The 17,211-nt window shown below is 39.9% G+C and overlaps 1 protein-coding gene across 3 annotated transcripts in view; it reads left to right on the top strand.

Moving 5' to 3' along the window:
- Positions 1-17,211, top strand: part of atad2b (ATPase family AAA domain containing 2B) — an 82,589-nt gene that overhangs the window by 40,141 nt on the left and 25,237 nt on the right. For 2 of the 3 annotated variants that reach the window (XM_034579542.1, XM_034579541.1), the window contains 3 exons: positions 5,524-6,102; positions 6,136-6,261; positions 8,300-8,421. In XM_034579542.1, coding sequence (XP_034435433.1) covers positions 5,524-6,102; positions 6,136-6,261; positions 8,300-8,421 — 827 coding nt within the window. Of the gene's footprint in view, positions 1-5,523; positions 6,262-8,299; positions 8,422-17,211 lie in introns of all 3 variants that reach the window. The other variant, XM_034579540.1, reaches the window with a different exon arrangement.

Raw genomic sequence — 17,211 nt, 5'->3', positions numbered from 1 at the left:
TATACTGCCATTGTGCTGTGTTAATTACAGCTCAGAGAGGGATACCGTTGGGAAAATATAGTTTTCAGGAATATATTTTTTATTGCTTATGCTTAGAACAGCACAACCAAAGCTTTGCACACTGAGCGTTGTTAATAAACCTTAACTTCCTTAATTACAAACACAAATAGAAATATCTAAAATGAATGCAAAACCTTTTTATTTTTGCTTGTTCATAGATTCATAGTCTATTTGATGTATGGCTCTTGGTCATCTGCTTAGAATGTCATGATCAACTAAGTTACAGTATATCTGGACCTGGCAAATGAAAAAAAACCACTTATGTTATATAAGCATATATCCAGGACATTCTTCTAATGCCACTAACTGTTGTAATTACAGTTATTATAAGAGGTATAAAAAGCACATTTTTTAAAGTGGATAAATGGGAGCAATGGTAATTCTCTCCATCTGAAATATGATGGAACTTTAGTTTGAAATAAGCTCCTTGCTGAAAAATCTATTAGTACATGTATATAGTGCTTTTTCAGTCTTATCAACCACAGTACAACTTTCATTACAAGTCAAATTCATCCTTTCTCGAACACATTCATGCTGCACCTCTGTACTCAGGTGTATGTCTCTCTCTCCCTAATGTTTATGTTAAGACTACGACACAACTCCTAACTCCAAGCTCCTCCCCATCAGTTGCAGGTGATGAGAACTTGGCTGATCAATATTTCATTAATGTTACAAGATTGAGGCCCCGAGTCCAGTCGATTCCAATGAACCCGAATGACAAAAAAAATTGAGTTGCTTGCTAGGTTTGTGCCTTTGGCTATTCTTACAGTAGTCTGCATGCTCTCTGATAATACTGTATCTATGCAGGAATTTGCACAAAGCCCATTATTCACAGTGACTTTGAAGGGCATAAGATCGGCAATTGAATATTATCATCTCCGTCTAAACAATGGACATTTTGGACTATTTTTGCAACAATATTCATTAAATTAACTAAATTTGTAGATTTTCATAGTACACCCACTCATTACAAGTGAAACAGTGAGTGAAAGTGAGTCATTTCTTTGTGAGTGATTACACTGTGTGTCATACATAATGACATTGAAAAAAATTTAGGCTGAATTGATTTGAAATGCGATTTTCTCATCTTCCACTAACTATCTGACAATGTAACAGTGTTAGTCTGTCAGACAAAAATTTGTTTGGTTCTACGTTTTAGGACGGCTCACTTTCACATTGGCCACAACTCAGCTGACTGAGCTACTGTAGAGTAGAGATTGACTCATCCGCCCATCACCCAACTGGAGGAATTATTTTCTCCAATATAGAAACATCTGCATGAACATTCCACTCCACCTCTACTGGTGTTAATATTGTTACATATTACACCTATTTCATAGGTGGATAAACTTACTTAAAGGGAAGGATAAAAGTAATTAAACAATTTGTTGTTCTTACCTCAGAGATGCTTGAAGGTTGATTTTGTTACCTGTAGACAGAGCTACTGAGCTGTTTCCTTCTATTTTCAGTCTTCTAGCTGTTTGTAGTTTACAGATATTACTGAGGTGTCAGCCCTTCCATCTTGCTAATAAAGCAAGTAAGTGTTTTTCCCAAATATAGATTTTTTCCTTTTAAAGATGCAATGTCCCTTTTTAATGTAAGAATTAAATGTTAATCAGTGCTGAATGTTTTTCCTTGGCAAAGATCAGCGGGAGATTGGATTGATTTACCTAAATTTGTTTAACTAGCTTTGGGGTAGACAGTAAGTATGAGTTAGTACTGATGATAATGTGGCATCGAGCCCAGAGACCAATCATATCAATCTTACTAAGATCGGTGCATTTTATGCCTTTATGGGTAGTGTGAGATTGGGAAGATATAAAAGTAATAAATAACCCACACCATAATGTATAACACTATAGGCATGGAGTGCTTCAAAGTTTGCTTGGATGGCCCTACTATAAACTCAATATAGAAGCCCATCTGTATTATACTGACATGGCTTTGGGGCTTTTACTCGTTTGCCTATGCTATAGAGACAGTGGATCTGGAGTTGTATGCCTTTGCAATGAAAACCCCCCTTAACATTGCACACAGTATAGAAGCTGTCAATTTGTAAGTTTTATGCTCCAGATTCTTTAGAGCTTTTTCTCCCTATGTCTTCTGTTAAAAACATGACCGTCTTCTGATGGGTTGTGATCTGATTACTCCATACTAGGAATTATTTAATACAAATAAATAAGTGAATCAGAGACACTGATTCACAATCCCGCCTAAAGACATTACCACTAGGCCGCTGGATTGTCAGTGTCACTGGAATGATTTATTTATTTAATACTTGCTGCTATGTTTGGATACTCATCTCCCCGGGGCTTTTTTCTTTCAAAAGCTGTACGTGTCCATGTACACACACTGTTCTAACGAGTACGTGTGATGGCAGTTTAAAATATTTCTGCCGCTACATGAATCTTTATACATAATTAAAGAGCGGAGTGTGGTGAGTCGTTTGCTGCCATCCAGTCTAAAATTTCCATTCCTCACGAGTGATAGGTGATTACTGGCCTTAGCGAGAATTAAAAAATTGAATTGTGGATTATATGTTTTGGTCTGTATGTGTAAAAAATTTGACAGTGGAAAATATGTTTTCAGAGCGGTTTAAAAAGCAAGTTAAGGGCCAGCTGAAAATAAGCAGCTGTTGGTGATACATGAGTCAAGGTTTTCTATTACCCAGATCCACCTGACCTGTTATGAGAGCCAGCTAGCAGCACCCGACCTCAAAAATACCAATAAGTACTGAACCCACAACCCCTGTTGGAGTGCTAGCCGATGTGCTTTTTTTTTTCTTTTATCATCTTTTAAGATTAACAATGCTGAAGTTTGCCTTAACTTTTGTTTGATAAAAGTGACAATATATAAAAAAAGGCATAAACGTATAACTTTGGGCAAAAAGTAATATTCCCTGTGTTGAAATTGATAAAAAAACAAAACAGCCACGTTATGATTAAGCACTGGACATCGCAGCATGACATTTCTAAATAAAATCTAAATTCTGAAGGTTAAATAAATGGTGGTCCAAGCATTCTGCAAAGATAAGAGGCGCGCACACACACACACACACACACACACACACACACACACACACACACACACACACACACACACACACACACACACACACACACACACACACACACAAAGAAGCTTTATTAATAGGATGCCAGCATTCAGAAATATCCAATTCCTCTCCACCTCTGGTCCCTCACTTACAGCAGAGCAGAGCGACAGTCATAGCTGGAGATGAAAACGTATCCAATTGCCTTTTCCCTCCAGATCAGATCAGGTGGAACCAAAAGCCAAAGCAGCATCCCACCTTAAAATCAAGTCTGCCAGCAGCCCCTGTACCCTCTTGACAGTGAGATTACAAACTGTGGGCTTGATTGCTGGTGGATGTGGGACCTTGGCATGTGTCTCACTGTTCTTTTTAAACCCCCAGCGCTGGTAGTCTCACAGGGAAAACTGCCCAGTTCTTCTCTAACCATTACCAGTCTGTGTAGATATTTGTGGGAGACTGGTGATCATTTTCTGTGATGTGCTGCCATTGTTTCGTACATGCAGAATGCTCGCTACTCTGTTTTTGTAAGGTATCCCTTAGTCCCCCAGCCTGATTTGCATTCATAGCCTGAGCAATGCATGGTCATTTGGTTTGATGTCAAATGAGACATAATGAGACAACATAAGTGTGAAGAAAAGCAACAGAGAAAGTTGAAGAAAATGATGGTACTGGATGCTTTTGCCCTGACCAGCAGTTTGACTAAGATGTTACATATTCTTTAGTGTCCTCCAGATATAGATGCATATATTGTTTTTGTAAGAAGTTTTACTCTTTTGAAATGTCCTTGAAAGTATGTGTGATAAGATATAGTACATATGCAAATGTAGCCACTGTATAAACACATGTAAATCGCTATTTTTTTTGCAGTTGTTGTGCAGCATAAGCTGACACCACTGGGTTATCTGGTGTGATGATTGGTGTGTGACGGGAAATGTGTGGCTTGTCATTTATTAAGAGGGTCACCTGAGAACACAGTTCCTGAAGTGGAGTGTCCTGAGTCATGAACCCCATTTTGTCTAGTTTATAGTTTTTTACATTTTCTTGTTATTTAGGTATTGGTATAAATTACAAACTAATACTTAACAAAAGGTTATCACTGGATACATGCATTGGTGGGGAGAGGGAAAGGTACATCGTGATTTCTGGTCAGTTTGCTCAGTCATGTCCTCGAGTTGTTACAATTAACAGAATAGAGCCTCTTTAGTATTAAGGCAAAAAGCTCTGCTCACTATACACTTTACAGTATAGTCTCTGATGAATAACCTAAAAGGAATCCTAGTCCTTCGAGAACCAAGCTGGCATATGTTATTTATTCTGCATAAGATCCCAGATTTATATTAGACCTTTCGTTCCTGACAGAATTATAATGGCGAGGACTTATGGATTTTGACTGTGTCCACTGTGATCTAGTGATTCTATCCACGGATTATCTGATTTACACACACACATTTTAAGTTATCTCCTTGTCCTTTGTTCAGATAGTTGTTTTATGAAAGAATTACTTTTTATATCCTGGCGTTACTCTGAATTATGCAGTGTCAGAGCTGCCTCATGGGACTCAACAGATGATTTTAATTTGCGAATGCCTTTTGATGCAAAGACCAAAGGTTCCTTTGGGGTTAGGGTGTGTGTCTCCCTGACAGGCCATTGTCAGGAAACTGCCTTGTGTTGGTCCCTATGTGTCTCTTTCTGTCACAGGCACTCTCTTTCTGTCTCGCTGACTTAGTTGCTTGGGCCTGTATCTCAGTGTCTGCTTCAGGAAACCAGTAAATGAAGGCAAATGCCTTGAAGTTTCACCCAGTGTAGCATTCGTTTTTTTGCTTGCTGCAGCACTTTTATTGCACTCTCAGAGAGCAGGCTTTGGTTTCCCCTTCCTCTTAAAACTCCAAGCACCATCTGTTGTCATTAGTGTCCAAATATCAGTGATATAACCGGCTGCTGTCTCTGTCTCTCTTACGGTCTCTGTCGTCTTTGTAACCCATTGCTTGTTACCCTTGGAGAAGGACCAAATGTTCAGCTTTAAATGCAGTCAACTTGCAAGCTATACGAAGGAGAAAACTTTTTTTCTTACTCTACAGTATCTTTTACAATAGGGAGAAAATATTTTGCAGTTTAGAAATTAAAATCTTGGATTACTTTCAGCTGTTTTAACAATAAGAAAACAATGGTTTATTGTGTTTAGTGTTGCCTTGTGTCATCCTCATCCTTTGCATCTTTTCAACTGAGCGCCAGAACCAAACAGTCTTTTACCTCAGAGAAATGTTGGGTCTGAGAATCACATGTCCAGTCATGTAGTCAAAAGCATCTGAAATGAAGTGGTACTACTGTTTTTTCCCTTGTGGGAATTGTGGTTTCTTTTAGTTATCTTGATTTAATAAAGTTTCTTAACTCTCTTTCTCTTTTCATCATAGATCATATAAAGCGAAAGATTCGCCGGCGGCCTTCTTGGGGGCGGGGCATCATCCGTAAAAAGAAGAGCTACAAGAAAGGAATGGAAGAGGATGAGGATGAGCCCGAGGCAGAAGTGGAAGCTGCAGGACCCAGCGATTCATGTTTGACACAGGATGAGGAATCGTCTTGCGATACCTCAGGTCCCCAACCCAATGGCCACCATCACCATGCCCCCTCCACTGAGGAGGAGAGCTCCAGTGAGCCACTTGTTGTGGCTCCTGCTGAACCTCCAGATGACAATGAAGCCAGAGAGGAACCAACACCTAAGGAGGAGGAGACCACAGTCAACGAGGGAGAGTCTGAGAACATGGAGAAGGACACTGAGCTGTATTGCGTTGGTGACAGTTCTCACCCCAAGGCAGATGGGCATAGCCAGGCCAAGCAGGTTGAGCTCCATCCTCTGGCAGAAACATCTGAGTCCTCAGATGCTGAGGCCCAGTCCAAGCACATAGAGGATCTCCTAGTATCACAAGTGGACTGTGTGAATGGAAACGAGTCAATGGAAAGTCTGGACTTGCAGAGCCCCAAGAGCAGCAGTGAGGCTGAGAAAAGGACTCCTCTGAGCATGGCTAAAGGCTCTAATGAGCCAGAGCAGGAAGAGCACAAAGACAAACATGAGAGCCATCCAACTCAGGAGCACCCCCACCAGGATTGGAGGGCAGTTACTGAGAGTGCTGACGAAGATCAAGACATAGAAGGTATATGAGTAGACTGGTAAAATAGAACACAGTGCTCTTCTGTGTGTGCAAATTATATATAACATTTTTTGTAAAAATAAAATAGAGTAAAAGTAACCTAATTTGGTAAGTTATCGCGGCATGGTTTATTTCACATACTTTTTCACTGTCTAGGTTGAGCCTCAGTTGACGCAGCCAAGCCTGTCGATCACTTTTTAAAATGTCTGGACAAGCCATCAATCAGCTCGATTGATTATTTTTAGTTTTTGGGTGGTTACAACATCAGTGACAGCTTCTTTAAAAGTCAGTCTGTCACTAGGTTACATTATTGGTTGATCGGCCAATGTTGTGTAGGATTTAATCCTTTGGCCACTGGGCTTTTGAAACAATTCTGTGCAAACAGTTTCTATTTTATCATAAAGGTATGTTTACAGGCAGTTTTATCAACTTAGTACTTTTGTCGCCTGATTTACAGATTTACCCCCCCAAAAAAAAAAAAAAAATGCACCAACGATTCTTAAAACTGTTTGGGTAACCTTAAGCTACTTTCTGGAGAAGAGTCATTGCAATTGTGCCAAGAGGACAAGGTCAGTCTTTACCTCTAGAGGTGCATCTCTATATGCCTCTTATTCATTTGAAGGCACGGCACCTGACAAAGACATAAAATAAGCTTTTTACTTTCTCCCTGACTGATTATATTGCAGCCGAAATCACAGCCCATACGTTCTCTTTAAATTATGTGTGACGAATTTTATCAGTGCAAATCAAATTGAAAATGGCTTGTAGGTGACTGCTGATTAACATGTTTTCTTATTGGGTCGGTCACCGCTTCTTACTTGTTCCGTCGTCTGACAGCAGAAACTGAAAAACATGCAAATGTATTAGAGTTTATTAAATCTATTAAAATGCATGTTTATGTCAAAACAGAATAAGAAGAGTAGCAAACAGATAAAAGGCTAAAACGAGCTCACACCAGGCAGAATGCAAATATGATGTGATTATGTCATGAATATGCTAATTTGTGTATTGCGTCATGTAGTGACATTAAGTGACTTCGTGAGAAGCCTTCAACAGCTTTCCATTGTCAAGTTGTTTACAGCAGTTCCAGTAACCAGGTGTTCATTTTACACATTGACCATACACTGTTCAGCCATATACAGTGATAGGCTTTTACCTCGTCCTGTTAAATGTCTCCTCATCCAATCTAACTGAGTTAAGAGAGTAGATAAATTTTCACACATTCAGCCAGCGTTTTGCCTCCACATGTAACTATGATCATACTCCAGCTTCTCTGACTTTCACTTGGTTAAGCTATTAAAAATAGAGAAGAGAACATGAATAATGTAACATAAGTTATACAGAATATAAAAATGCCACACCCTGGTGATATCCTCAATGGTGTTAGTCTATGAAGATTCACAGCGCATTTCTCCATCTTTGAACCGCCACATATATTCAGTTTCTCTGCCATGAGCCAATATGTCCCTTTTACTAGTGTGTAGTGTTCAAGTCCGACACAAACCAATACGTTTGTATTTGATTACCGGCCTGGTTGGCTTGTGATGGGCAGAGGCCAAGCTGGAAAGCCGGAGTAATGATGATGCTGCTTAGAATATGGAGAAGCCATCAGAGGATGACACAATCATCCGACCGCAGAACACAAACAAACCCTGGCTCCTCAAATGACAACTCAGCTGCTCCGCCTCCTCGCTCCCTTGCTGAGCCAGCCCTTTTGTTCCCGTCGAAAACATTTCCCGAACACTGTTATAAATGGACAGGAAAGAGGCCAGATGTGAAATATTGTGCTCTCAGTAGCTGGTAGTAGCTTCAAATAGACTTTCTTTCTCATACCCTAGTTTTGCATTAATCTTGTGGCCATGGCAGTTGGGATTTATTTCCATAAAACCGTCCAGTTTGTGCTTTCAAATGTTTCATGAGAAAAACAAATTGAGCTCTGAAATTTAGCTCTCCCATTAATTTGAAAGTTGCTTTAATTCATAAAACTGCATACCTCTCAGTTCACCTTCCCTCCATTAATCATCCCTTCATATCTTCACAGGAGGTTCCAAAGTAAGGAAATGCAAGAGGAGCCCATCAGAGCAGCTGAAGGAATCTGTTGAAACGACTGAGGAAGAGCCACAACCAGTCCCTCCAGTCGTGGTTGACCACCAGCAACTTACGGTAAAATGTTTTTTTTTTTTTAATTATGGTATTGTCCCTTGGTGGTGTAACGGTGCTTTGAAGTTGTCAGTTTGTGGTTTTTGGTCATAATTCAGCATGTTTTCAGTACAAACAAAAGAATACAAAGGTGTGAATTGAGGACAGCTGTATCCCATTTCGCTACTTCAATTTCAGGGTGCCACTGTCGTGTATTCTGGCTCATAGTTAAACTGTCATGACTTAGTGGGGTGCTTTAATAAACCAGAGCCATTTTCATTGTTATTAGTGGCACCTGTGCTTTTATTATTAGATGCGAATGGAAGAATGAGTTATCCAAATTGTACACCGTGCCCTCAAAGCTATAAAAAGTTAATATATTAGAATAATATTTCTTGCATTCTCAGAAAAATGGTAAGTGCTCAGAGACTGGGGGCCTGAAAGAAATTCACAAGGACAAAATTGTCTTTTTTTTTTAGACACTGTATCTGGTATTTGAGGTGATTTAAATGTGGAAGCTCTTAAAACCAATTTTCTAGTGTTTTACTAACCACTTAGCATTAATTTACTAAATGTGTGCACTCCTGTTTGAGAAGAAGTTGCATCAAGTCTTTATTTGTTCAATGTAAATGTAAATACTTCAGCTGGATGTTTGTCGCTTTAAAGTGCATTCCCTTCATCTGAAAATTGTGAATCTTACTTTTTGTGTGCACAGTGTGATAGATAGCAATTTATATTTAAAGTTTCTCTCAAACGGTGTTTGGTAACGACCTACAGGTTTTCAACCTGATTGTTTCATCTTCCACTGACTTGTCCACTGACTGCGGTTGCAGCGCACGTTGACGTTCTGTATTTTTTATTAAAACTGGACCCACTACAGAGCTTGAAGGCGCAAACCTCAGGGAACCACCTTGGTGCACAAATGATGATTACAGAAAAGCCCTATCCCCACTCCTAAATATAATCCAACCTCAAGCCAAGATTTTAACTTTTTAAAAACCGCACTCCCTTGTCACACTCTTTCTTTATTTTACACACTTGAAATTGTAATTCAGACCATGAAGGATTTAACATCTGGGTTGATTCAGTATTATGGCCTGACTGTAAATCTGAGATTTTACAGATCAAAATGATGATGCGGCAGAGGGCAGAAGAATATGGCTGATTTCCGACATGCACTGAACTCTGGATAATTTCAGGAGATTATTTTTGGAACGCAAATGACAGAGTGAGATTTTCTCCTGCCAGCCCCCCCAGTTAAAACTCTGGATTATGTCGGAGTGAGCCCATGTTGTAATACAGCAGGGGATCCTCACTGTGAGTGATGTACTGTGTTGATGACGTATAAAGATGTGATCTCCACAGTGGAATTAATGTTACCTTACCTCCTGCCTCTGCATGCTGCACCACCCCTTGCCTGAAGGCTCTGGAAATGTCTGTGTTGTTGTGAATGCATCTGAGAGTGGAGAAAGTCCTGACCCAATTGTGCGGACATCTAGTCTAAAAGTAGCTTGAATATCCGTGGTCATTTCTTCTGACCGTGATGACTTTGTGTATTTAGTATTTTTATCTGATAGGAATTTGTGTTAATGTGTTGCAGAGAATATTGCAACACATTCCAAAAAATAAACTAATTAAATAATTATGCAAAAGAAATAATGCAGCTATAGACGATCCTGGGACACAGAATACTCAGAAGTTACAGTGCAGCCAAATATTAATACACTTTTTTTTTTTTTATATAAAGAATTAAGAAACCTTAGATATTATAATAAAGGGCCCTGAAATCCAACAGTGAGATTAGACAGCACTAGAATATAGACTAATTGATGCTGCAGAACCAGCTGTGGTGAGCTGTCAAAGTTTTGCAACTGACTAATTATGCTGTGATTATGGAAAAGAGGAGCTATAATCTAAAAATGTTACCAATATGCTTTTGTTTTTGTCTCCTTTGAGTTCACACGGGTGCTTGTTTAAATGTTGTCACCAGTGTGGTTGAAGAGCTTTCTTGAGTGGTTTCTCCTCCCCTCTGTAAAAGAACCAGCTGTTGTTAATTTCAATGCTCGAAATTAGTCACTTATTGCTTCCCATGGGTTGGTAAATCACATTTTGTGCACAGACACTTAATAGGGGGGTGGTGTGAAAATGGCATTGACGATCACACTTGGCGTGGTCCCATTTCGAAGGGGAAGCATTCATGTTCTCATCCGTGAGCCAGCTAGGCCCGTTCCCTCATTTTCTTGCATTGCGTACCCTGTCACGTGCACTGGCTCCTGAGATGTATGGTTTCATCTCAGAAGCCTTCTGCACTTGCCATTAATCCATCCTTTTGTGGTTTCCAAATACAGAAAAGGTTACAAAGAGCAAGTATCTAGATAATTAAACCCCCTTTCACACTGGTCGAAAAAACAACAACATCCACTAACATCTGTTTGACCCGGGAGTGAATGCCGACTTAATCTATTCCCAATGCAAACGACTCTGCAGTAGACACAGGTTTTAATCGGCTCCGGCTCAGATCAGCAGTGATGGAAACGTATCGTCCGGTTGAACGCGCTAATTCGGTTCATCGTGACTTTGAACATGACGCCCAAAGAAAAAAAAAAACACAGAAGCAAACTCCTACTGGCAATGAAAGGAGTCAATCGCCTCTTTTAGGGGATTTACCAACATTTAAAAAAAATCTGCGTATACTGGCCAGTTTTGGTTTAAGAGATATTAGAAGTCCATCATTTTTTGACTGAGGCATGCAGTAGAGGCATTGCAAGCTTTGAGGCATTTAATGTATGGAGGGTTGGGAAACTCAATCATGGATGACCAACCTTAAGCTTCCTGATCCATAGGTCTGCCTGGGGCTGACGCTGTCCAACTGCCCCTCTCAGAGGGCTGACTCTTAAACTTCTGAGGCTTATCCTGCCTTTCCATTCACCCTATAGTTATGCCACTGTCTCTCTCCCCTTATTTTTCAACTATCACATTTTTGTATCCCTGCTATACAGAGATGGAGAGAGCCAATTACGATGGCAGGCGATTTTCACATTCCTCAATCAACAGGTATTGTTCGTACAACAGTTGAATGGAATAAGGTTATGACTCAAACATGAGTCTCTGGCCGCCTCACTAGGTCTGCCAACTTATCCCAGGATGTGTTCCAAGTAACAGAGAGCATGTGAAGCAGCTCTGTGGTACTTTGCACAGTCACGCTAGGGTCCCACCTAATACCCCAAGTGTAAATTGGAGTCTCGGCTCAGTGGAATCCCTTGACAGCACTCGTCACCGATCGGGTAGGGGGGCATTTTTTTAAGGCGTTCTGTGTAGTGTAATTGGTGTAAAAGAAGGGTTCCTCTGACATGCTCTCACTTCTGTCCTCCATACTGCATAGTGATATGCCATCAATCCATTATATAGTGGCTTTTACCCATGTCCGATGGGGATGAAAGAGATGGCAAGGTAGGTCTTGTCTTGCCGAATCTGACTCCCATCTTTCAAATTGATTGACAAGTTTTTCAGTTGGCTTGAATCTTAGTGCTTCAACTGGCTGCCCCTATGAACAGCCACACACAGCACTAATCTGAGGGTTTATTTGTTAGAAGGGGGAAGAAGAGAGATATCTTAAAGAAACAGATCGTGAAAAGAGGGGACTGTGAATAATTGCTTTTTCATCCCAGGCTTACGGAACAAATTGAATTTCCGGTGTGTAGGATGAGAGTCACCATTTAAGCAGATATTTGCTGGCAGAGCCGGGACTGGCACGGTGCCTGATGTGTATTAGGGCCCGCAGTCAGTGGTGTACTGTTCCTTTTCCTTTTCCTTTTTCCTTCAGTCATATTCATTGATTGTAGAGGGCTCATTACTTCTGACTTTTAACTTGATGGAGGAGGCTCTGAAATCTCTCCGGAATTGAATACTATCAGAGTCATGAGTTTGTTCACAGACCCTACACCCAAAGCCTGTAGGACAGAGATGTTATTATTTCAGTATTCACATCCCGTCCTTCAGAGCCAGGACACAGTTATTTGCTCTCTTAGCAAAATCAAGTTCTGTTATTGCCAGTTTCACTGAGATGATGCTTGATGCCGTCTAAAACAAAATGAATTCCTCGGCATGAATAAGCAGCTCCTGAGGCTTGTTTCTATCACTTCTCCGAAATGTCTCTCATTCTCAGCTGTTTTCTTTCATCAATAATCAGACACTTGTCCACAGATGGGCTGGGAGAAGTGGTGCTGACGATTGCGAATGAGAACTCAGTCACATGAAATCCAATCTGGTCCGGCAATTTTTCCTCCATTTTACGAAGAACACATAGATTATCATCTGCTCTGCGATTTTCTTTAGCAGCTGCCTAGAAAGAGTTAGTGTTTCTTGTTTCTGGCATGGTATGAAATCTCTTTGGCTTGACGCTTAGCTATTACAGCATGTCAGGATTTACTGTTTTAGAGAAGCCTGTCAACAGAAATGGCACCGTCCTTCGTTTTAGTTCTAATAACAGTGGGGGCCCCTCTGGCGAAGTAGCCACGCCACATGTCTCTTCAAAAGAGAACAGCTTAATAGTAGTGCTGGACCAGCCTTTGATTGTCAATAAAGTAGACAGCATTTGAAGTGCTTCTTTTATTTTCATTCATTGCCACTGATGGCCTTGACAGAGCAGCTATTTGCATGTAATTGCTTGCATAGCTATGCCTCTTGGCCAGGCATGTGAGGACCAGTAGTGTCAATAGAGCAGACAACATACAAATTTCACCCCTTTTCTTCATGTTCTGTATGAGTTTTCCTTTTTGCCAAACCTTTACGGTGATTCATTTTGCCCGTTTTTAGTGCTCACACCTCATGTATCCCACTTAACCCTGGGCTTATATATATACAGTGCCTTGCATAAGTATTCACCCCCCTTGGACTTTTTCCCATTATGTACTGTTACTAACTGGAATTCAAATAGACTTAAATAAACTTTTTCCCGTTTGATCAACAAAACATGCATAGTACTTTGGAGGTGCAAAATAAATTTTATTGTGACACAAACAATAATGAGAACAAAAAAGTTGACATCTGTTGGGTGCATAAGTATTCACCCCCCTGTGTCAATACTTGGTAGAACCCCCTTTCGCTGCAATTACAGCTGCAAGTCTTTTGGGGTATGTCTCTACCAGCTTTGCACATCTAGAGATGGAAAGGTTTGTCCATTCTTCTTGGCAAAAAAGATGAAGCTCAGTCAGATTGGATGGAGACCGTCTGTGAACCGCAATCTTCAAGTCTTGCCATAGATTCTCTATTGGATTGAGGTCTGGGCTTTGACTGGGCCATTTTAAGACATTAACATTCTTTAATCCAAACCATTCCTTTGTAGCTCTGGCTGTATGTTTAGGGTCATTGTCCTGCTGGAAGATGAACCTCCGCCCCAGTCTCAAGTCTTTTGCAGACTGCATCAGATTTTCTTCAAGGATTTCCCTGTATTTGGCTCCATCCATCTTTCCCTCTATTCTGACCAGTTTCCCTGTACCTGCTGAAGAGAAGCATCCCCACAGCATGATGCTACCACCACCATATTTCACTGTTGGGATGGTGTGCTCAGGGTGATGGGCAGTGTTGGGTTTTCGCCACACATAGCGTTTTGCATTGAGGCCAAAAAGTTCAATTTTGGTCTCATCTGACCAGAGCACCTTCTTCCACATGTTTGCTGTGTCTCCCACATGGCTTCTGGCAAACTCCAAACGGGATTTTTTATGGATCCCTTTCAACAATGGCTTTCTTCTTGCCACTCTTCCATAAAGGCCAGATTTGTGGAGTAGACGACTAATAGTTGTCCTGTGGACAGATTCTCCCACCTCAGCTGTGGATCTCTGCAACTCCTCCAGAGTAACCATGGGCCTCCTGGTTGCTTCTCTGATTAATTTTCTCCTTGTCCGACTCTTCAGTTTGGGTGGACGGCCTCCTCTTGGTAGGTTTGTGGTTGTGCCATATTCTTTCCATTTTCTTATGATGGATTTTATGGTGCTCAGAGAGATGTTCAAAGCTCTGGATATTTTTTTATAACCTAACCCTGCTTCATATTTCTCCACAACTTTATCCCTGACCTGTTTGGTGAGCTCCTTGGTCTTCATGATGCTGTTTGTTCAGTAATGATCTCCAACAAACTCTGAGTCCGTCACAGAACAGGTGTATTTATACTGAGATTAAATTGCAGACAGGTGGACCCTATTTACTAATTATGTGACTTGCAAATGTGACTTGTGAATGCAATTGGTCGCACCAGATCTTTGTTAGGGGTTTCACAGTAAAGGGGGTGAATACATATGCACTCAACACTTTTCAGATTTTTATTTGTAAATAATTGTGAAATCCATGTAATATTTCCCCCCACTTCCAAATGATGCACTATTTTGTGTTGGTCCATTACATAAACTCACGATGAAATAAATTTTAATCTGTGGTTATACCATGACAAAATGTAGAAAAGTCCAAAGGGGGTGAATACTTATGCAAGGCACTGTGTGTGTGTGTGTGTGTGTGTGTGTGTGTGTGTGTGTGTGTGTGTGTGTGTGTGTGTGTGTGTGTGTGTGTGTGTGTGTGTGTGTGTGTGTGTGTGTGTGTGTGTGTGTGTGTGTGTGTGTGTGTGTGAGAGACCACATTGTGTTGGATTTTGTAGTTATTATTAAATGCTTAGCTTCTCTTTTGTCAACCTTGGCAGTGATAATAGAAGCCAGCAGTGTTGGTCTTCCAGTGAAAGCAAACATTTCATAGCATTTGTGCTGATGGGAATGTGGATGGTTATGTTTCTTTCCCCCTTAGCTTTATTTGAGAGCAGGACTTATTGATTTACCGTTCAGATATTGTTGTCCTTTCAACTCAAATAGCCCCTGCTTGAGCAGGAGAAATCCTAGAACCTACGTTTCACGTTCGCAGAAGAAGCAGCATGAGTGTGAGGAGAAGAGCTGAGACCGGAGCTCAGGAAACCTAAGCACATATTTGAGTGCGAGCACAGAGTTTTAAGTGAATGGTTTTGCTATTACATTTGTTAGTTAACAGCCAAGGTGAGAATATAAGTCAGGGTGAAATAAAAACATGACAAGTAGGATATATCAGCAAACAAACATCACTCTTAGAAGTTTCAGTGTCTTGCATTTGCTTTCAAATATCAATTAAAACTGTGTTGATAATGTATTTAAAATGAAGATCATGTTAATAGATTAAAAGCCCCATTACTTGACTGCTTAAAAAACCCTTGAGAGAATTTTACTGTAGAGTTTTAAGCAGGCAACTTATTCTCTTAATGCATAATAATAATACGGTCTGAAATGTTTAATGCTCGGTCAGCGGATCTCAGTGTTTAACACAGCCTCCATAACACACACACTGGTTGTACTACACATGTAAAGGACCTTTATTTCCCTTGAGGGTTACTCTAAGTTCAACCACACCTGGTCAATCGCCAATCCTCTCCATACCCTTGACCTACTCTTAAACTTTTCCTTTATTGGATTTTTTGCCTCTATTGCATTTATTTTAAAAGCATCATCTCTGTTTCGGGTAACTTTACAGGTGTGTTTTGAGGTGTGTTTGTGGTTATTTGTGTTAAGTCAGGGCTAAACCTTCTCTCCTATTATTACTTGGTGATATTGGATCTCTGCTGTCTTGAACTTATAAAATATTAAAATTCTTTCCTGTAGCCCACTTACCAGACATATTTTTTCGACATACCTCTTAAATGAAGTCTCTATCCTCCAAAACTTTTTTTCCCCTGTCAAATTGGAAAAATTTCAATAAAATTAATTTAGACGAGTAAAGGTTGCTTCATATATATATTTTTTTTACATCTCTCATTATTCATTATTGTCACCTTGATCTCGTACTTATCTATACCCCCCTACATGCTCATCCTCTGAAGGTATTTCTTTCATATTTTATGAGCTCCTCCACATTTCCCTATTGGGTTGTTGGAAACATAGCCCTATTTTATCAAAGAAAAAAACGCCATGGATCAGCCTCAATGTCTTCATAAGATTAGTGGCAAATAGTGAGAGATGAGACTGTGCCACATTGTCCTATTGGAGGATACTTATTTTCAGACAGGGATGGATTTTATTCTATAATATTTGGAGTTTAATTGTCTCGAGCTAATTTTTCCAAAAAACACCTCGCTGACAAACTTACATAATATCATGATAGCAGTGCTGGGTATAATGTCGAACAATTACGTCTATAATCTGCCATGGCTGGATAACATCAGAATCGTTAAGATTGATAAGGTAGTTAAGTCAGTATGTGGCATACTTCCCTCTGTTGCAGTTACTAATGACATTATGTTCAATGCAGTGATGTTAGTGCTAAAAGAGAGAGAAAATACTTTATGGATACTCATTGTAACACGTGCAGAGTATTACAATACTGTGATACATATTGACAAATCCTAAAATATTATGTATATATCATTGAATTGATTTCAATCATATTTAAAGATATAGTATGGAACATTTTGTTGACTTATCCAAAATGTTTCCAACAATGTTCAATCCCAGATAAATCCCCAATTTTATTAAAGGTAACAGAATATTAATTTGATTGCCTTTTTGTTTCATATAGTTATGTTTAATTTTTACCTTCTCAGAGATTTGATCTGCCTTTGAAACTCATGTTGGAGCCTTTAAAGACAAGTGAAAAATGTATGTGATACTGAACTTTAACTTGACTGACTCTGTGCTTAACATCCTCAGTTAGTAGGGAGGCAAGTCAAATTAACTATAAACTCCTGATCCAGTTTAATATTTAAAATGCATAATCAGTGTTCATAAACCCAGGGCTGTATTACAGCTAGCTTCA

The sequence above is a fragment of the Hippoglossus hippoglossus genome, chromosome 24 (genome assembly GCF_009819705.1).
Source record: "Hippoglossus hippoglossus isolate fHipHip1 chromosome 24, fHipHip1.pri, whole genome shotgun sequence".
Taxonomy (NCBI): domain Eukaryota; kingdom Metazoa; phylum Chordata; class Actinopteri; order Pleuronectiformes; family Pleuronectidae; genus Hippoglossus; species Hippoglossus hippoglossus.
Note: the sequence above shows the minus strand (reverse complement) of the source record. Positions and strands in the feature narration are given on the sequence as shown.